The 23115-nt window shown below is 35.6% G+C and overlaps 1 protein-coding gene across 3 annotated transcripts; it reads left to right on the top strand.

The window, feature by feature from the left end:
• The first annotated feature begins 17599 nt into the window (after nt 1-17599).
• Nucleotides 17600-22616, top strand: LOC108684166 (RUN domain-containing protein 1). 3 transcript variants are annotated; one of them, XM_018188328.1, is made up of 10 exons: nt 17600-17762; nt 17857-18074; nt 18910-19003; nt 19077-19244; nt 19959-20139; nt 20217-20311; nt 20670-21485; nt 21692-21789; nt 21908-22002; nt 22287-22616. In XM_018188328.1, the coding sequence occupies exons 1-10, from the start codon at nt 17760-17762 to the stop codon at nt 22391-22393; spliced, it is 1875 nt and encodes a 624-aa protein (XP_018043817.1). In that variant the 5' UTR covers nt 17600-17759; the 3' UTR covers nt 22394-22616. The 3 variants fall into 3 exon arrangements, with proteins under 3 accessions (XP_018043817.1, XP_018043807.1, XP_018043798.1); XM_018188318.1 differs by having other exon boundaries at nt 17833-18074; XM_018188309.1 differs by having other exon boundaries at nt 17754-17762; nt 17818-18074.
• Nucleotides 22617-23115: the final 499 nt, after the last annotated feature.

Genomic DNA, 23115 nt, shown 5'->3' with positions numbered 1-23115 from the left:
TATATATATACATATATATATATAGGTGTCTTACCCGTCCATCCCCTTTTTATCTTCCCAGGATAAAATCTAATCAAAATTATATTCACACCAAAGTTATGGGGTTTAAAAAAATCAATTTATTGATCATATCAGTTTGATCTTGAGTGGCTTTGCCAAGGTCAGATCAAGGTCATATTAACTTTTTAAAATGAAACATCTTACTTTTTATTCTAGAATCTTTTATTCTAGAATAGCCGATGTCAAGAGCTTTCAAAAACCCTATAATAAAATTTTTTTATTTAATAAATTAAATAAACCTCGAGTTATGAAGATTAAAAGTTACCGCTGGCATTAGTATTATTCAAGGTGTACTGCATAGAGGTTGCCCGGTCGGATTTACATCTTTTGTGTGTGTGTGTTTGTCAGCAGAGATAAGGACCCTACGGATCATCACGTCCGTAGTATTTTTTTACTCCAAATCCTCTCTGCTGCGTGCGTGCGTGCGCGTGCGTGCGCGCGCGCGTGTGTGTGTGTGTGTGTGTGTGTGTGTGTACGTACGTACTATACATAATGTACATTTTTCATTATAAGGACTTACAAAATTAGCAGAAATATGAAGTGGTCTGTCAGATCGACGTAACTGTTGGTGTATTTTTTAACATTATAGTTCAAAGTTAAGTAACTGACATACTAATATCAATTGTGCAATTTATTACAATGTCTGGACCTTAATTGAGTCAATGCAAATACAGACAAATTATGATATTACAAATTATAAAATACGATTCAATGGTAATGATTCTGTGTCATTTTATCATTATTTATTTGATACCCGCAATTGCTCTTTTCTAATATGAACTATTCAAGAAATTAAACTTTTTCTGATTGTAGAACTTGCATAATACATGTTGCATATAATGCAATATTGTCATAACTTGGTACATATCCGTATATGAAGCCAACTATGTTCGAACTGGAACATTGCATGGAACACGTATACTTTGAACTGTCAGTATGTAAACAGTATGAAGACTTAAAATAATTTAAATAAATAATTTAAATAAAATAATTTAAATAAATTTTTACGCCAAAAGTTGTGTTATCAATAAGTTTAATGCTTTTTTCATAAAATTTGTAATAAAAATTTTATTATAAAATATGAATAAATAATTGACGCTTTAAATAATATTGAAAATGCATACATGACAAATAGACGTGATTAATAATCTGTATGTGTGAACTGTTTCCATATTTCGGTCTTCAGTGTACGATTGAACCGTTCAATAACTGTCTGTACAAAGAAAAAGAAAAGTTCAAAAATACGAAAAAAATCTCGATTTAGCAAATTAAGGTTGAGGTTTCTGGGAACCCAGTATGTATAGTTGGGATTAAAAATGGTGCGATAAACATTCGATAACGGTTCAATAGATGTTTGACATTGATTCGAAAGATGTTTTTGACAGTGATTCAATAGATGTATGATAGTTTGATATATGTTTGATAATTAATCATAGATGTTTTGATTGTAGTTCACTAATACTATTAACATGTGTTAGTGGGTACACGACATATAATAGTAAAACATTTTTCGGTTGACGATTTAAGTTTAACAGATAAAAGTGCATTCTTCTCGGTGACGTCGATGTACGGCAGTTATGACGAAGATCCACGTTAGATACGATTTTGCATAATTGTAATATAAAAAATTTTTTCTACAGAAAATCAATATGTCACAACATATTTGCGGTTAGATTACTTTATTGAATATGTATTATATATGAAACACAATTTTACAGTTTCGCATAAATCAAGCGTGCCGACTTCAACAATACTGGTCGCCAATGAATATATCAGGTGTACAGTATGAAATGACGATTTGAGAAACAGATGGCACATCAATGCAGTGTGAAGTAAAAAGATTTAACATTATACGCCATTTTATTGTTTTATTGTTTTATTTACCATCAACAAGTATCAAACGCGCAAAGTGATGTGATTGAAAAGTATTTGCATAGTATTGTGTTGCTGTGTTTAATATGACGAAATTTGTACCAAATAAGGAGCATTCGCGGACAACATTAATTTTTTGTTTATATTTGAAGAAAATTGCTGCGGAATCATACCGATTACTTGGAGAAGCTTATGATGAACATCGCAAATAACGTGTGAACGATAGTTTCAGCGTTTCAAAATTGGAGATTTCGATGTTGCAGACAAGGAACACGGAAAACCGCCCAAAAAGTACGAAGACGTGGAATTGCAAGCATGCTGGATGAAGATGATTCACAAACACAAAAACAACTCGCAGAGCAATTGAGCGTTAGTCAACAAGCTATTTCCAATCGCCTACGAGAGATGGGAAAGATTCAGAAAGTCGGCAGATGGGTGCCACATGAATTGAACGAGAGACAGATAGAGAAGCGTAAAAACACATGTGAAATTTTGCTCGAACGATACAGAAGAAAGTCATTCTTGCATCGTATCATTACTGGGGATGAAAAGTGGATTTTTTTGGAGAATTCCAAGCGCAAAAAATCCCCAGGGGGGGATAGACCCAGGCGCACCATCCACATCAACAGCATCACTTTGGCAGGAAGACGATGCTCTGTGTTTGGTGGGATCAGAAGGATGTGGTCTATTATGAGCTATTGAAGCCTAGCAAAACGGTTAATTCTAAACGCTATCAACAACAATTGATCGATTTGAACCGTTCGCTGCTTAAAAAAACGACCAAAAAAGGCAACACAAGGTCATTTTTCTCCATGACAATGCTCCATCACGGCAAAACCAGTTCGGGACACGTTGGAAGCACTCAGCTGGGAAGTTCCCAGGTGGCTTACTCACCAGACTTGGCTCCTTCCGAGAAGATTACAACTTGTTTGCATCGATGGTCACGCACTTGCTGAGCAGCGCTTTGGTTCGTACGGAGATGTGAAAAAATGGCTCGATGAATGGTTCGCGGTAAAAGGGGAAGATTTTTACTGGCGTGGTATTCACAAATTGCTCGAAGGATGGGAAAAAATGTGTAACTAGCAATGGAGCATACTTTGAATAAATCTCTTTTTATCATTCTTCCGAGTTTAACGTGTTTTTTTAGGAAAAAAATCGTTTCATACTTGTACACCTGGTAAATATAACCGAATACATCGGGAATAGCCGGATCCGCCCGACCTACTACCTTGTCGAAAGTAGTAGGCCCACTGAGCGCACGATGCGCGAGCTGCGAGGAGCGGGAATGGTCTAGCAAGCGCGTCCGAGCTTAGTGGTGAGCGGCGGTGAGCAGAGCGCTTGCCCTATTTTCTACACGCCAATCTATCGATGTCGGATATTCAGCGCTTTAGAAATAACATCTCGATTGCGAAAATTGGGAAATGATCAAGAACTGTTCGAAAAAACTCAGTTTAGTTCGTTCTGAAGCGTGCACATGTACATATAAAAAAATGTTAAGTAAATATTACTTATTTCAAGTAAATTAAAACACGCCGTATTTATTTTGCAATAAAACCTATAAAAATTGCTAATTCTGAACAAATTATAACTTAAGTCTAAATAAAAATCATAAATTTATTGGGAGTTACAAATAAGTTCCGCCATTTTTAATCAAAAATTAAGCATTTATTTTTTGTGAAAGAACGGTACATAATGTTTTATTCAAAGTAATGGCCATCGCTAGCCACTACTTTTTGCCATTTTTCTGGCATGTGGATACTGCGTCGGAAGAATTCATCTTTTGAGACTATCCAATCATCGATATAATTTTTGGTATCTTCATATGATGTGAAGTGCTGCTCAGACAGGCCATGCGTCATCGATCGGAACAAGTGGTAGTCGGAAGGAGCAATGTCTGGAGAATACGGCGGGTGGGGTAGAACTTCCCATTTGAGTGTTTTTAAGTAAGTTTTGACCGGCGCCGCAACATGTGGTCGAGCATTATCATACAGGAGAATAATTTTATCATGCCTAGTAGTAGTGGGCGCGTTTTTCCTTGAGTGCTCGGCTCAATCTCAATCTCAATTGTGTTCGGTAGAGAGTAATGGTCTCGTTCGATTTGAGCAACTCATAATACACGACACTAAGCTGATCCCATCAAATACACATGAGTATTTTTCCATAAATATTCGGTTTGACTGTCGATGTTGAAGCATGGCCAAGTGATCTCCATGATTTCCTCTTCTTTGGGTTATCGTAGTGGATCCATTTTTCATCACCAGTGACTATACGATGCAAAAAACCCTTTCGTTTATGCCTGGCAAGCAGCATTTCACATGTGAAAAATCGGCGTTCAACGTTTCTCGGCTTCAGTTCATATGGAACCCAATTCTCTTGCTTTTGAATCATTCCCAATGATTTCAAACGATATGAAATTGTTTGTTGAGTCACTCCTAATGCAAGTTCTTTTTGCGTTTGGCTCAAATCTTCATCCAATAATGCTTTCAATTCCGCGTCTTCGTACACTTTCGGCTTTCCGCTTTCTTTGCCTTCGATGTCAAATTCAGGTTCTTAAACTTTTGAAACCACTCACGACAACTTCTCTCACTTAAGGCAGCATCACCATATGCTTCTATAAGCAATCTATGAGCCTCAGCTGCAGATTTCTTCAAATTAAAGAAGTAAATCAAAAGTTCCCGCAAATGACGCTTATTCGGCTCAAAACTCGACATTTTCGTACAAAAAAAAATATAAGATGCTGATACAAAATCGCTAATATTTCAAGGTTATGGTGTTGCCGGATGTTCAATCTTACGATATGTCGTTTTACATCAAACAATTTTAACTATAGTTTATTAGTAACACTGTCTTTGTCTTTTGCAAACGGCGGAAACTTATTTGTACTCCCAATATTATTGATAAATAGTAAGAATAAAAATTATAAGAATAAATTATTAGAATAAAAAATAAAAACTAAGTTATAAAAATAAAAATGGAAGACGACAATGCATTCTGGTGTTATATTAGGTGTAAAATTTTGCTTCCGCCGTTTTTTTTTCCGAAATTCGAGGCTTTATTGTAAAAAACTGGTTATACATTTATGATTCAAAGTATTGTCCATCGCTGGCCACTACTTTCTCCCATCTTTCGGGTAGCGTACGAATCCCGCGTCGAAAAAACTGGTCATCTTTTGAGGCTATCCACGAATCGATCCAATTTTTTACTTCTTCATAAGACCGGAAGTGCTGGTCAGCCTGGCCGTGTGCCATTGATCGAAACAAGTGATAGTCAGAGAGAGCAACGTCTGAAGAATACGGCGGGTGGGGTAGGACTTCCCATTTCAACGTTTCCAAGTATGTCTTGACCACTTTCGCAACATGGGGTCGAGCATTGTCATGCTGCAAAATCAGTTAATCGTGTCTCTCGTTGTATTGCGGCTGTTTATCTTTCAATGCTCGGCTCAAACGCATCAATTGCGTTCGATACCGATCGCCTATGATTGTTTCAGTCGATTTTAACAGTTCATAATACACTACGCCGAGCTGGTGCCACCAAATGCAGAGCAGTCCTTGGAGCCGTGAATATTCGGTTTGGCCGTCGACGTGGAAGCATGGCCGGAAACTCCCCATGATTTTCTGCGCTTGGAATTATCGTAATGAATCCATTTTTCGTCACAATGCGATGCAGAAATCCCTTCCGTCTTTGCAAGCAGCTGTTCACAGTGCTAGTCAGCACTTCCGGTCTTATGGAGAAGTAAAAAATTGGATCGATTCGTGGATAGCCTCAAAAGATGACCAGTTTTTTCGACGCGGGATTCGTACGCTACCCGAAAGATGGGAGAAAATAGTGGCCAGCGATGGACAATACTTTGAATCATAAATGTATAACCAATTTTTTACAATAAAGCCTCGAATTTCGGAAAAAACGGCGGAAGCAAAGTTGTACACCTAATAAAAAAAGTTTATATACAGAGTGTCTCATAAGATGGGTACGAGCCACATTGAGGGTGGAGAATGGATCAAAGGGAACAAAAAATTCTTATACTATTTTGAGATACTCGCTATAGTTTTCGAATTAGGAAAGGAAATGTCTAAGTCAATATGCGATTAAGTCGCGCGAATTCGTAGGCCCACTCGAGCGGCGGCGGGACAGGGACTGACGGCGCGCAGGGAGAAGGAAGTAGCACTTCGTTGCCTAGCACAGCCTGGCACGACGATTTTATGTGTTTTGCCACATCGCGCCTACATTATCCAAAAATGTTATTTTAGCTGAAGGTTTCCTTATACATTTCTTATCATTATAAATCGCGTTATTTAGCACAATTAAATACGTTTTAATACAATTAGAGATATGTTAAGCGATGTTAGATTGTTAGATGATTAGAGCATTATACGTATTACTTATACTATAATTTCAATATACATCCATTAATATGTCAAAAAATAAAACTCCAATTAAATATAGCATAAAACGACACGACGAAGTATATCTCGAAGCGTAATTAAATAGAAACATCGTAATAAAATAAGCGGAAAGGTATCGCGACTATCAGCATACGCTTTGTGTAATGCTCTAATTAATTACATCATTTAACATATCTATAATTAAAACGTATTAAAACGTACTTAATCGTGCTACATAACGCGATTTATAATGATAAGAAATGTATAAGGAAAACTTCAACTAAAATAACATTTTTGGATAATGTAAGCGCGATGCGGCGAAACACATAGAATCACCATATCAGGCTATGCTAGGCAACGAAGCACTTTCCTCTCCTTGCGCGTCGCCGCTCGAGTGGGCCGTTCCTACGAATTCGCGCGGCGCGGCTTAATCGCATTGGCAGACATTTCCTTTTCTAATTCGAAAACTATAACGAGTATCTCAAAATAGTATAAGAATTTTTTGTTCCCTTTGATCCATTTCTCCAACCCCAATGTGGTTCGGATCCATCTTATGAAGCACCCTGTATATATGTCCAAAAAATAAGTTTAAAAAACAATAAATAAAAAGAAATCTTTCTTGCTCGGTTTTCGATGTTACTTTTGTTTACTTTTTCACTTTATCACTTTTTCACAAAAATTAGATCAATCTCTCGAGATTTCTCACACAATATTTCACTAAATGGATAATACACGTAATACTTCCTTCTAATTTCTACTCTGAATCATGTATGCTTGAAAAACAAATATTTAAGTGGAACGTTGTGAATTCATTTAAATAGAGAGAGAGAGAGAGAGAGAGAGAGAAAGAGAGAGAAAGAGAGAGAAAGGGAGAAGGGAGGGAGAGAAAGGGAGAAGGGAGGGGGAGAGAGGGAGGGGAGGGGAGAGAGAGAAGGGGGAGAGAGAGAGAGAGAGCAATATAAAAAGGAGAAAGAGATGAGGCAATTTATTTCACACATGCGCACTCCATTTTATCAACATAAAATCAGGAGAGTTGCACTACTGTATACTGTGACTTTGGCAGGCCAAACGAATACGCTTATTGAGTTATTTTTAATGATCAGTATCTCGTTAACTAGCGAGCATTGCAAAATGGTAGAAGACTTTTCGACTCAGTTTAGTCCGCTCTATCTACACAAAAGTGATTGGCAAAAACTTTCGGGACACCCTATATATATACATATATGTAGATTATAATGCAGTCTAATATAAATATTATATAATTTTTTCTTCTCAAGTTATTTTCGGATTATACTTACGAAAATTTTTCTCAACTCAAAGAATTAGAGGATATAAATTTCGAAGTTATTACGAGATCTTTCTTCAAGATTCGATTATTAAATCGTAAAAAATATAAATTCATTCATTTGAGTTCCTCACTTGAATCACAATTACAAATCGACTCTCAAGATTCATCTATTGAATCATTCCATGACTTAAAATTAATTTCAGCTGTGTTTCTCAGCAGAAACACGATTATAAATACTGACCTACGTGAGTGATTACACACAGAAAAGTTGTAACGTCTTTTTTCGATGGGTTTCGGAATGCAGCTTACTCATCGAGCAATTGGTTTTTATTCATGGATCCACAAATAAGAACGAATCTGTCTAACTAAAATAGGACCTATCTGTTAAGATAGAACCATTCCTCTTGATCTAAGCATAATCCAATTAGTGCGAAGAAAATTTTCAACAATTGCAAAATAAACATTCTGAACACAGCCATCAAGAAAAATGCCGGCATGTCCTCTTTCAGGTTTCTCTGTGGCACAATATGGCTATGTTTGTATATTACAATAAGCAATAGGCACAGAGAACAGGGAATAATAACCTGTCCAATCAGAGCTCTGGGATATAATATCGAACTTATATCAGAGCTCTGATTAGACGACTCATTATTCTGTTGTCTGTGCCTATTGCCTATGTCTACTATGTTTAAGCCTTTAATCATGGTGGAAGGGATAATATGATGTGTTTACAAGCACCTCTCTCTAAATCTCTGCCGTTTATGGCCTAGTTTCCATCGAGGATTTAATTCGGATTAGAATGTAAGAATCAACTAACTACAGTCGAGCATTCCCTGTCATTTGACTGTAACAGGGGAATACTCAACTGTAGTTGGTTGGTTCTTACATTTTGATCCAGTTTAAACCCCCCGGTGAAAACTAGGCCTATGTCTATGAATGTTGCGTCAAGAGAAAGAACTGTAAAACACTAAACATGGAGTGATATTCATAGTCCGTTTTTATTTTCAAACACTCTTAAGTAATGTCTTAAGATGTTAATACAGTCCTCGGAATGACTTATGATTTAAAATTGTACTTAAGACAGTTTTATATGCAAGAATTGACTATGAAAAACGGCCTGTTTCGCGTCGTGAAATTAATATTGAATCTTTTTTTACTTAATACACTTTATGTTTCTCTTTCTATAGAAAAAGAATACATTTTGTGTTAAACAAAAAAAGATTCAGTACCAATTTTTTCAGTACCTCTTTCCCTTGATGCGACATAGGCCTAATTTCCACTGGGGGAGTTTAAATCGGATCAAAATGTAAAAACCAATCAACTACAGTTGAATATTCCCCTGTTAGACTCAAACGATAGGGAAATGCTCGACTGTAGTTGATTGATTCTTATATTCTAATCCGGATTTATTAACATCTTAAGACATTATTTCAGACTGTTTGAAAATAAAACTGGACTGAATATCGTCCCATGTTTAGCCAATTGACAGCCTTTTCCCCTGACGCAATATAAATACAAAGAGAGAGAGAGATGCTTGCCAACTAAGCACACCATGTTATTCCTTCCACCGATATTACTGCCAGTTTACTGCTAGTATTGAAAATCTATAGTTCCTGTTACATATACTGTATTGACAACTGGCAGTAATATACAGACACGGTTTACATACATTATAGATTTGTTTTCTATTCCTGCATTGGTTGCACGAGTGTACGTTAAAATTTTCTGATCACAAAATAACATCATCGATGACGTTTTTTGTTCCGGTACAACAGGGGGTCGATTGTATATCTTCAAATGAAATAAAAATTACAAAAATGAGCAAATTCACTAGAGTATTCATAATTTAATTAATCAATGTCTAGTAATCTTTGCTTACTTTTGTAATTTTCCTTTCAAAATCCACAATCGACCTCCCAGAACTTAGTGCACTAGCTGCACTAGGCTCTGGAGTGCAAGAAGTACAAGCACTAGTGTAACACTAGTTAGCCACAGAAAACAGACTTTGTACAAATAGAAATCGATAGGCACACACTTAAGCATGAGCCCATGTCCGTGCTCGCCCGCGATGCGCCGAAAGTGACGAAACAGCGAGCTCTTTCTCACGCTAATCATTTGTTTCAAACGACCGAAAATGCTTTCTCGGCAATCTCCGCTCGGCGGCCCCAAGCATCAGTAAGGAGTGGAGGAGGACATCCTAAATAATAAATATAAATTATTGGCGATCTTGCTGAGCGCATGAAGAAATCGTAATGACATGGCCAAGCTGTCACCGTCCGAGCATTTCCCGCGGTATTAATTCTTCGAGGGCACTCGGTCGAGAAAAATGAAATCTTCTCTGCTTTTCAAAATTTTTTATTAAATAGGACTCGAGCGCGGGCGAACTTGTTTACAGCGGATATGGAAAGGATCTTGGCAGTAGCGCGGCGATAACTTTCCACGAGACGAGATGCGCGCAGAAGACGAAAACAATAATTTGTTTTGTTGCCAAGACGATCTGATATTATTTTTTTAATCGATTACGCGTGACGCATGCGTCGTTTAGCAATCGACATCTCGTGGATTCATCGATTTTTCATAGATGCGATTAAGCGATATAACTAGACGTCGTGAATCATAGGGATACCGAACAATTATTATAAATTTTAATAAATTGTTGTAATAGTGTATTACACTATTAATCCAGAATAATATAAATGTTCTCCCCTCCTATTAATCCAGAATAATATAAATCATGTTAAAATGCAACAGTTTATGAGATATTTAATTGTTTATAATTTTCCATGCACGTTATTATTAGTATATCTTTCCTTCATAAACTCGAGTAGCAAGAGTTTAGTAGAAGTAGAATTTTATCGGAAAAAAATTATAAACCAACATTTCTCTTCACGAAAGTCTCAAAAGGCCATCAGAAAAGAAATGCATATGTTTGAGACTCGAGATTTGTGAAGAAAATATGCGACAAAAAATCGAATAGTTGCAAAAAGCACATTTTATAAAATAAAAGATATTGATTGAATGGAAAAAAATTCGATATAAAAAATATAGGTATTCGAAATAATTACAAAATGAGACGAGGAACATTAAAATCGATCGACTAGTTCAGTAGAAAAAAATATAAAAAACACCGAGAAAGGTTTTTTTCACTCGCTTTCTGTTCATTTAAGAGTTCATTTGAGATTTAAACACAAAGCTATGAAATTCTCGTAAAATGTAGCTCTTTTAATGACGAACAAATCTACCCCTGTACAAGACTGAAATGTTCATTAGTTTTTGCAAAAAGCAAAAGATGTAAAGATATAACAAACTTTCGCAAATATAAAAGTAAATTAGTGTTGAAAAATATATTTTGCAATTATATTCAACAGTTACACACTAATATTTGACAAATTATTTATTATTTGTTTCCATATGTCATATTTACATCTGCAATTAAATCCACAAGAATTTTGTATTGATAATTCCGTACATTTAATTGTCCAATTAAACACTTTTTATAGTATATTAAATAAAAAAACATAACTAATATGATTTAAATTTGTTAATCAGATATGCGTTCTATATTCAAACGTGATTTTTTAGTAATAAATCGAAAAAAATAAAAATTCAAAAAAGAAGAAATTTTCTAAACTAAAAATTTCGTAGTTACGATTCGAGATTTTTTTAACAGCAAATTCAATTCTTCCTTGATAAATTGGTACGAGAATTCTTAATCTTAACAATTAGAGTCACAATGAATTTTTTTTTTAAATTGTTATCTCTAATAATCGGAGGGTAATCTTTTTTTTTTAAATTCGTAGAAAAATGTCAGTTTTCGAATGCTTCACACAGCTATTTGATATGATGCATATTAACGAAATTATTTTAATTTTTTTTTATATGAAAAAAGATACTCTTTTAGATACACTTTTTAAAGTTGTTTTATAATAGTTTAAAAAATCGTTTTGTTATTAAGTGTACGTGATTCAATTCTTGAAAAAGAAAAATCATCCCTGTAAATTGCTATGCGACTTAAAGATGAAGAAATTAAGTTTTCCGCACACAAGTTTTCAATGAACAAATGGCTTTTTGCAAAAATTAATGAACATTTCAGGCTTGTTCAGGCTAGATTTGTTTGTCATTAAGAGGGTTACATTTTACAAGAATTTCAAAGCTTTGCATTTAAATCTCAATGAACAGAGAGCGAGTGAAAAAAAGCCTTTTTCAATGTTTTTTATTTTTTTTTTCTACTAGTAAATCTAGTAGATCGATTTGTTCATTTTATAGTTATTTTTTTTCCGTATAATCAATATCTTTCGTTTTATAAGCGTGAAAAACGTGCTTTTTGCATTCAATTTTTTTTCGCATATTTTTCCACAAGTCTCGAACATTTCGCATTTCTTTTCTGATGGCCTTTCAAGATTTTCGTGAAGAAAAATGTTGGTTTATAATTTTTTTTCGGCAAAATTCTACTTCTACTGAACTTCTTGCTATTCGAATTTATGAAGTGGAAGTATATTATATAACGCGCATAAAAAATCGTAAACAATTAAATATCTCGTAAATTGTTGCGTTTTTTAACATGATTTATACTATTCTGGATTAAGGGAGGAGTACACTATTACTATAATTTATTAAAACTTATGTTATTTAAAGTGGCCCCTGCCCTTTATTAATGTCTAGGACCGCTGAACGGCTGAAATTGCCGAAAAGGCATTTTCGGTCTCTTGAAACATGCACTAGTGTGAGAAGGAGCTCACTATCTTGTTCATTTTCGGCGAGCCGCAGGCGAACACACGGACATGGGTTCATGCTTATTTGTGTTACAGCGCCGCATCAAGATAAACGGCCGAATTTGTAAGCGTGGAAAAGTGACGTTTTGACGAAATTTATGTTGTGTGCCATTTCGTTATTATTTGCTTAATTGTGAAAATGTGACTTGTCTCGTACTTATCAAAATCGTAATTATTGAAAACTAAAATTATCTTTAAGTTTTATATGTAAAAACATATATTTTACTCGTTTCAATAGTCGGACCGTCTGTTTCTGCCCGAATATATGTAGGCTCACTTTACGTGCTTTTTACTGACTGTCAAGGGAGAAAAGGACAGTGTTCATCGATTTTTACAAGTGATCTCGTCATTTCGTTTTATCTAAAATGTCTTTATTTAAAAATGGAACGCAACATAAATTAACGTGTTATTCCTCGCTCCTGATGTCACGATTCCAACATGATCACCACGTCTAGTCAAAGGCCTTAAGAATTTTTTTTAATGGAATTGCATTCGTTGGGTACATTTAGAACGTCTACCGCTCACTGAACGCTCAATGAGTTTTTTCATTTAATTGGCATATTCTATTAGATCCTAAAATATAGACAAATCAAATGAAAGAGCTGACAGTTTAGTGAGCGGTTGTCATTCACCCATTTTCATCACGCGATTCTAATACTTCCATGTAAACAATATGGGACGCCATTTTTATCTTGCACTAAAATGTTTTTTATTCCTGGTACCCATGATAAAAGGGATAACATGTATGTGTATTCAGTTTGCAAGCATCACTCTCCAAAATTTCTATCGTCTTTGTCTATGAATGTCAGGAGAAATTCCTGCTAACTGCGAAACGCTAAATATGGGGCGATATTCATATATTCATAATAATATCTTAAAATGTTAATACAATTCTCAGATTGACTTAGGACTGTATTTAAGACAGTCTTAAATGTAAGAATCGACTATAAATATCGGCCTGTTTCGCGTCGTGAAATTGATAGTGAATCTTTCTTTGTTTAATATATATACTTTATGATTCTCTTTCTATAGAAATTTTTACATTTCTATTTTTACATATTACTTTTACATATTATTTTTATATATTATATACGATTTTTACATTTAAGACTGTCTTAATACAATCTTAAGATGTCATAAGTAAATTCGAGGATTGTATTAACATCTTAAGACATTATTTAAGTTTTTAATAAAAACATATCATGAATACCGCCCTGTTTCGCATTTTACAATTAGTCTTTAAATCTTATGCGACATTCATAGACAGAGACAGCGGAGATTTAGACCGGTACCTTGACAAAAAAGCGGAAAGCGGAAAAGAAGAAGCCAATCAGAACTCGTGGAAAGACAGAAGCAAACAAGCGAAAAGTACCGTCTATTACTACTGCGAGTTCCGATTGGCTTCCGCTTTCCCGCTTCCAGTTTTTCCACCAAGGTATGAACTCGGCTTAAGAATGGTCTCACAAGACTTTCCGATTTTAATTATTCATTCGATCATCCGCTCATATGTATGCGATGGAAAGATGCCGTAAAAGTATGAACTCGGCTTTAGACTTATTCAGCGTTTTTGCATGAAACGAAAGAATCTGGCAAAAAAAAACTCTGCTTATCCGAGATATTAAATGTTGATGACTATTAAGATTAGGAAATCTGTCACAGAGGCAAAATGAGGTTTATAATTGTATTGTCCCACATTTCGACTGCTTTAGGGTGAAATCACACAATGCGGAATAGACATATTCTATATTCCTATCACCGTGTGATTTCATCCTTAGACTTTCCACGTGATGCAAAAAAGAACACGACTTTTATAATTATACTGTTAAAATCGAAATCCATATGCATTTTTTTAGACAAAATAAGTTAAAATGAGGCAGAAATTGGTTTTGTCACATGGTGGTTCCATCATGTTTTGGCGTAATAACAAAATAGTATAAAAAGCATAAAGTAATTAAGCAGAAATTGATATTCAAGTGAAATAATATGATTGGTCGGTGCAAGTTATGCCGCATATGATATCCTTAAGCCGGTTGCCAATATGAAGCGTTGATTTTAAAATGCAAATTTCAGATTGGTTATTGCAACAAACTTGCGATCAGCTTGCAACTAATGTAAAACCGGCTTTACAGAATAGAAGTTCTACACACTTATGCCTGTTCTATAACGGTCGTAAGTCGTAAACCATAAGAAATTGACTAGTCACAGTTAAGTGTGAGAAGAATAATTAACTATGATTGATTAATTTCTTATTGCTTGCTGCTTATGACTATTGTAAAACAAGCCTTAAGCTGATTCTACATTAAGCCATTCTACATTGATCGTAGACGTCGTAATTCACAAGCTTGCTACTTCAACCAATCCGATGCTTCAATTTTAAAGTTGCATAATGCTTACGACGCTTCCGATATGATCAATGTAGAATGGCCTTTAGTTGCAAACCGATCGCAAGTCTGTTGCAACAGCAATCTAAAGCTTGCATTTTGAAATCAACACTTCATATTGGCTATCGCAACAAATTTGCAATCAGCTAGCAACTAATGTAGAACTGGTTTTAGAACTGCTTTTTACATCAGCGCGAGCCATGGGCAAATATAGGCAATCCCTTCCATTTATATATGTTTCTAAGCAGGAGTTTCACACGATATTGTAGGCAAAAGGGTTAATTATATTTTATGGGAAGCCGATCCAGCTAACCTAACCTGTAGTTTCAATTTACTGAAGGCAGCCATATTCCTGATTGATAATCGACGCATGCGTATTAAAAATTGGAGATCACATAAAAAATTTTGTGTCCATACTATATGTACTTATATTGTGCTTCGGACTCCATTTATAGGGTCTAAGTACAAGAATTGTCGTAACTTACTTAGACTTATCAAGCCACAATAAAAGGAATAAGAAATTAGGAATAAGGAATAAAAATTTCAATTTATCAGAAATCGGATACATATTGGATCATTTAAAAAGTATCCGCGGTTTTTTGTTCAATTTTTGAATGAAATTTTTCTTTATTGAAAATCAATTTTAATCAAATATATATTGGCTATTATTATCTATAACCTTTTGCCATTTTTCAGGTAATTTCATAATTCCATCCGTGTAGAACTTCTGTGTTTATCGGCGAAAAACTTTTTCAAGTTTTTGGCAACTCTTTTGTCGGCCAATGTTTTCCATCAAGAGAGTTCTGCAGAGATCGAAACAAATGGTAGTCAGATGGTGCAAGGTCCGGACTATATGGTGGATGCATCAAACTTCCCAACCTCCCTCAATTTTTGGCGCGTCATCAAAGATGTGTATGGTGTTGTCATAATGGAAGACAATATCTTTTCTGTTTATCAATTCTGGTTGTTTTTCCTTAATCGCTTCCTGTAATCTATCCAGTTGTGAACAGTAGAGCTCTGAATTAATCGTTACACCATATGGTAACACCTCATGATGGACGACTCCCTTCCAATCCCACCATACACACAGCATCACCTTATTTGCCGTCAATCCAGGCTTTGAAGTCATTTGTGGTGATTCGCCGCATTTATAATTTTTTTCGCCCCATAATCTTTTACGATATTCTTGTATTTTACCCATTTTTCATCGCCCGTGATGATTTGTTTCAGAAATGAGTCGATTTTGTTGCGTTTTAGTAGTGTTTCGCTGATGGAAATTCGATCAATCAAATTTCTTTGCGTTAATTCATGTGGCACCCAAACATCGAGTTTCTTTGCGTAGCCAGCCTTTTTCAAATGATTCCAAACTGTCACATGGTTGATTCTTAGTGCATTGGCTATCTCCTGACAGCTACATGCCGGTCTTGCTCGACCAGCTGCAAAATTTCATCGACTTTTTCAGTGACTGGCCGACAAGAGCGAGGTCGATCTTTGACATAAAAATTTCCAGAACAAAATCGAACAAACCATTCCTGCGTCCTGCGTTCACTTACAGCATCCACGCCGTAAACTTCACAAATTTTTCTGCATGTTTGTGCTGCGTTTTTGTCTTTTTTGTAGTAAAAAAGCATCACCTAGCGTATTTCTTCAGAAATTTCACTCATTTTCAAACCAATATAACTTTTGACACGATTGATGAATTACCAAACTTTGTTTATAAAAAATGTAACCTAAAATGTCATCTTTCAGACGCGCATTCGTTTGACACAATCGGATTAGTATTGCCCGATATATGGCCATCAACACCATCTAGTGGTGTTGAAAACAAAAAACAAAAAACCGCGGATATTTTTTAAATGATCCAATAGTTCTGATAGATTGGATCTTTATTCCTTATTCCTAATTCCTTATTCCTTCTAGTATGGCCGCACAATAGCATTTTCGGCCCGACTGGGTTTGGACCAACTTGGGTTACAAAATGCTTCGTTATTCATTGATGTTACTCTCTCTATTAATAGGAGAAAACGAACACGAAACATCATTACTTCAATCAGGTTAGTGCAAACTTGATCGGGCCGAAAACACTATTAAATTATAAACGTAAATAACGCACAAGCTTTCACGTATGACGTACAACTTATTGCCGTGTCTCCAAAAGACGGCAATAAATCGTACGTCATACGCCAAAACTTGTGCGTTACTTACGTCTACAACTTAAGTTTCTAAGTAAGTACGACAATTCTTGTGCTCAGACCCATATCCAGAAAATTTCTCTAGGGCCGACGGTCTTTGTCCGGATCTATAATAGATTTTTAAGCCACAATAAATGGACGAATATAATCAATTATTCTCTTCGCATTCGATTGTAATTGATCAATTTCTTATGATTCAAGATTTAAAACATCTATTGTAGATCCGGAATCCGGACTTATAATGCAATAGATGTAGTAAACTTTAAACTCTGCGCACAATGCAAGCAAGAATAAAGAATTAGGAATAAAGAATAAACCTATCAGAAACCATGTATTTCGATGTCCAATTTCTGATAAGTTAAAATCGTTTCTTTATTTCTTCTATTGTACGCAGGGCCGTACACCCTTACGCAAAGGTCTCTATTCCAGACTTTACCTGACGTATCGTTTGCGTGATGAAAGAAATGTCATGTATATATATATATATATATTTATTTATTTCGTCCTTTAATGTGTCGTCAGCTGTCGCCCATGAATAACGCAGTCTATCTACAATACATTTACAGATCTATGTATGGCGTGACTGTGACAGTTCATTTAATTCACTTTTGCATGGACCTGTACCACTGACGTCTGCTGACGTCTGCTGGCGTCTTAGTCGTGTACACGTGCGCAGGTGGTCAATTAATAATGATTTGGACATGAGAGAGGAGTTTAGGATTTAAACACTCGTTTCGCTCGGAGATTTGGGGCTGCGGGGTAAATCGTGTATAGAGCAACGGTCGACATCGGGATTGATCGGGATTGCTGTTATGGTACGTAGATAACGACGCGATGTAACGCGAGGATAACAATAACGTAGATCTGCAGATCAATATGCTCCAGCTCATATTGTTGCTTGCCGAGCAGGAGGTAAGCGAAGCGTCGTGTGACAACGACCGGGAGACGATGGACGACGAGCGTCGACGACGACACTCGCGGGCGGCGCTGTGCGAGAGTGACGAAGTCGAGAATTCGGACGAAAGTAGCGAAAGCAGACCATCCGGGGAGAGGTGGGCCCCGGTCGGCGCGAACGACGGCGACGAGTTCGCAGATGAGTACAAATATGTCAACGCCAGCATGGAGAAGTAAGTTTACGAAGTATCTGATAAGTCTTCCTAGTTCCTTCTCGAAATGCTTGCCGTAAAATTCAGATTAAGCAATTCTCCAAAAACATATGCTTTGACTGGGTTATTCGAGATCTGATGGACATTCATTAGTTTTCCCAGATTCCTTTCAGAGAATATACTCCCTTTATGCTGTATGAATATGAGTATAAAAATTCAAATTAAAAAAGTATTATTTTTGCCTGCTGTTCTGTATACTATTATATATTTATATATTGAATCGTTTTTTGATGAATATTCTTGTTAGTTTTCAAAGATTACTTGTATATCTGTCTCCTTTATATGGCAAGAATAAAAAATTAAATTTAGAAACAATTATTGTTTTTTCTTAATGTACTGCACTGTTAGAAATGCTTCCTTTACATATAAATGAAGCTTGTGATTTATGAACGAAATTAAAAGTAATGAATGATTTAACTAAAAAAATTAAGTTACACTTACTAGTTACTTATATATAATAACTTATATATAATAAATATAAACTTATATATAATAATTACTTATATATAATAAACGTGTACATTAAATTTCAAAAAATTTTTATGATAAATACATTAAATTTAATGTAATGTCATGAAATTAAGTTTAAATTATGTAACTTAAAAGTATATTAAATTTTTGGATATTTTTTATACTTTCAGACATTTTTTAGATATTTTTTATACTTTCGATGATTTGCTTTAATAGAAAAAGAACTCATTATTAATATTGTTATACATCGTGTCAGAATAAAGTATAAGTGCATCCATAATTAATATTTGTGATATTATAAATGAAATGATTTTTGTGTCGTTAGCCTTGCATATGACATGGAGAGAGTGAAGATGCTGGAGGAAGAACAGGAGATGCTGAATTCATCTCTGATAGCCTTAACTACTCACTTTGCTCAGGTGAGAAGGTCGAGAACGAGCTCACTTTGCACCATCTTGTACTTGTGTGTTAATTAATGAAATCCATACATAGGTTCAGTTCCGTCTCCGACAGATCGTGGACGCACCAGCCAACGAGAAGGAGGCACTGCTCAAAGAGCTGGAGGAATTCGCGTTTAGGGGAATACCGGATGTGCCGAATAACTTATTGTTAGAGAGCAGATCTATTACACCGATCTCCCCCATATCCTGTGGTCGAAGCGTAAGCCACTAGAAAGCGAATTTTCTGCAATTTTTCTACAAGCGAATTTTCTACCGTACTATTATTACTTTTTGATAGGACTGTACTTTATATAACTTTGAAAGAATTCGAATTTTCAAAATTAACTAAAAGTTCGAAGTATTTTTTTACTTTGAAGGTTCGGAATTAACTAAAAAATTTCTTAAAAATTTTAAACTTTTAAAGCTGTAAAAAATGAGTCCTACTTTATGGTTAAAATTAAATTATACTACCTACTTAAAATTTTTTATTGCTTTGGTGGCATTTTTGTTGCTTTGGCACATTTTGTTATTGCTTTACATATATTTTCTAGTCATTTTAAAGCCATTTTTTATTTTTATTCTTCTTTTATTCTATTTACTTTATATATTATGTATCTTGTTATATCTATATACGATATATGTTATATTTATGTTTTCTGTTCTTTTTATACTATCTGAATATGCAATAAAAATTTTTTACATATTTTTTTCTCTATTTATCCATTTTATTTTAATACCTTCATGCATTCGATCCTTCATTCCGATCAGTTGCGGATTATAGTATTTGCGTTTCTTGTCACAATTAAAAAAATTTTTTTTAGCTGTAACACAACAAACTATGTAGGGGGATATTTTTTCACGGCTATTTATTTAATTTTAACAGCTACTCGATCTTAATAGCTCTTTAATCGCGTCAGATGTAACGTAACTACAGGTGACTGGTGTGATTACTGACGCGGAGGTCGAATCCAAAATGGCATTGCAACGAACGAAGCAGAGAGAATTGATAAGCCAATTGAAGTCTCAGTTGGAGGATCTGGAGAAGTATGCCTATGAGACTGGCGACGCCGATCTACCGCAAAGCGTCATCCTGGAGAGACAAAATATCATAATCAGTAAGTGCCAATTAATCGTTGATAGAAAATCTGCATTGCAAAGGAAAAAAAAATAAAGCAATTGACGATGTTTCTAGGTCATCTAAAAGAAAAATTAAACTTCGATGTCGATGATCTATGCAAACTACCGGCGGATGATCTCAGGTGGCAAGTCGATTACGCCATAAGTCAAGTACGTATAATGCGTATAAGGCGATCTCGAGATCAATGCTTATTGTCCCAAAAGTACCTGATATTCTTTCATCAATTTAGCACATAAATTTCTTCTCAGTAATTAATAAATTTTTAAATAATTAACACGATGAAAATAAAAAACAAATTAGAGAGAATAGATTTTCTCTAGAAGAAAATAGATTAATCCGTGTTTTATTTAATTTCTAATTTACTTAATAAATATATAAAGTCAAAGCGATTAAAAAAACGATTCTCCTACTATAGAGAAATAATTTTTAAATAAGTCGATTAACGAGGGTTGTTGGGACAAACTATTGTAAGATGCTTTAAAGCAACTGCATACATACTTTGTACAGATTGTCAGCCCATTGAAAATGAAGGAGCAACTGGTCTCTCAGTTGAAAACACAGATCGCCGATCTGGAGCGTTTTATAAACTATCTTCAAGGAGAAGTCAGCACGGAGACTTTAGCATGCACGTGCGCGTGTCCAGTACACGCTGGTGGTTCCGGTGCATCATCAGTTTCCTACGGCTCCAAGCGCTTCGAACGTGGAAGATCCATTGAGGAAGAAGCGACTAATCGAACCAAAAGTCTAACTGTACGCAAGGTGGTCGCGCTTTTGCACATGTTCCTGATGTCGCAGCTGGGTTGTGGCAGCGAACGGGTACGCCGGAACTTCGGCGGTAACAGCAGGAACCCGGCACACAATTGGCGCGATCTTCGCACCAGACTGGACATCGCCGTAGAGCACGTGCTGGAGACGATCGCAGAGACATTGCAACAACAACAACAACTGCAACGTCATCCCGACGAGGACGATATCGACGACATCGATGACGAGAACGATTACACGTCCGACTCAGATTCGCCGTCGCATTCAAACGCGAAGCTCACGTCCGCCGTGAGGAAACACCTCGCCACCTCGGTCAAGGATCTCATGCAGCATGGCCTGACCGCGGACGTGATGCGTTCCGGGTCCAGCGTGGTGCCATTTGGCAGCTGTTTCCCGCAACGCGACGTCACGTCGGCGAACTTCATGCACGCGTGGGAGTTGATACTGAAGTACTATGAGATAAAAAATGGACGTTATTACAATTCCAGTCCCGCACAGAAGTTGTCGCAGAGCTTTAATCTGGACCTCGCAGCTGGGAGAATAGCTTCCTCGAAACAGGTAGGCTATTCTCATCTTTAAACGAGAGATTAGAGTATCCAGTAAACTAATGCCAATTGGTGAGAAATAGAAAATAAATTCTTGATTATTGTAATAGTTTTTGAAGATCAACTTCTCTCGCCTATAATTCCCTGGACTTTCTGGATTTTCACATTTCAAAATGTGTCTTTATATGTTTAATGTTGCTTCTCCTCTTGTTCGTTTAGAGCTTACTGACGACTATAGGTAATATCATCGCTTCTCATAGTCCTTACAAGAGAAGTTACGACTCGCACTTTAAGGCGTTTGTATGCGCAGCTTTGAAGTGAGTAAATAATACGTTACAACCAAACTATTAAATTGTCCATCATAGCTATTTATGACATAATTAACTGTTAATTATAAATAACAACTACTTTATCGAATTACTGTTGTATTTTCAGCGCGAATAAACTCGTGATATGGTTAAAGTTGATCCTGCAATGTCAATGTCTTCTAGAAAATTATTATCTCTCGTGGAGTTACGTTGTAAAGACAGGTACGTCACAATTAAAATAATTAGATCAGGTCTATTCACCTCCGGAGCTAAAATGTAAAGCCATCTATGCAAAAATCAATATAAATAAGATTTCGGAGACTGTAAAGTATTGATACGCATCTAAGCGATGCTTATTAACACTTTATAATCTATGAAATCTTATATTGAATTTTTTTTTTACGTCGATGGCTTTGCGTTTTGGCTTTGGAGCTCAAATTGGATAGGGTTGAATTAGATTAAACATCATAAAGCAGAATTGTGTTTTTCACAACGAGAACTTTTAGGTTTCCAAGATGCGTTTCACACTTTGGATCGCCTTACCAGTTACAAGTTCGACCTACCAGTGGACTTAGCCGTGCGACAGTTTCAAAATATCAAAGACGCATTTTGATTGTACAATCTTATCATTATCATTTCATGCAAATGACAAATGTAGGATGTAGAACGTATATGTACTTTCAGGTATTTTCTGTAACACAAGCCATAATACTGTAAAAGTGAGCGATAACGGTATGCAAGCCAAGTCACTAGAAATAAAACACTTGTGTGCTAGTAGCTCTCTTGGATTTAGAAAAGTGCGAAGAGAAATATGATAAAATGCGATTAAATGATGCCAGAGGACTGATATTTAAACGTAATTCTTTTAGAATTTTATTGATCATTAATATCCTCTTTAATGAAATATTTCTATGCATAAAAATAACATTTGAAGCAATTAAAATTGTAAAAATCATTTTATATATTTTCTTCATATTTTTAATCTATGAGAGACACTTCAGTGTTTCATTTCTAACAAGTCATGCATACAGACGCGTAAAGAATCGTTTAAAATTTAATATTACAAAAGCTTTTCTTTTCTTAGATCTTTAAGTGTTCACTGTGCATATATCACTCAAATGCATATAGACAATTGACTTGCAATAACTAATAGGTGTAACGATTATTTACTTTCTAAGGTATCATCATAGGTATTTATATAAATCAGTTATCAATGTACAAATATACTTTTGTTTTTGCTTGTGAAGATAGAAAACACACGCGCGCGCGCGCGCGCGCGCGCGCGCGTGTGTGTGTGTGTGTGTGTGTGTGTGTGTGTGTGTACATATATATATA

This window comes from Atta colombica, unplaced genomic scaffold, assembly GCF_001594045.1.
Source record: "Atta colombica isolate Treedump-2 unplaced genomic scaffold, Acol1.0 scaffold10, whole genome shotgun sequence".
Taxonomy (NCBI): domain Eukaryota; kingdom Metazoa; phylum Arthropoda; class Insecta; order Hymenoptera; family Formicidae; genus Atta; species Atta colombica.
Note: the sequence above shows the minus strand (reverse complement) of the source record. Positions and strands in the feature narration are given on the sequence as shown.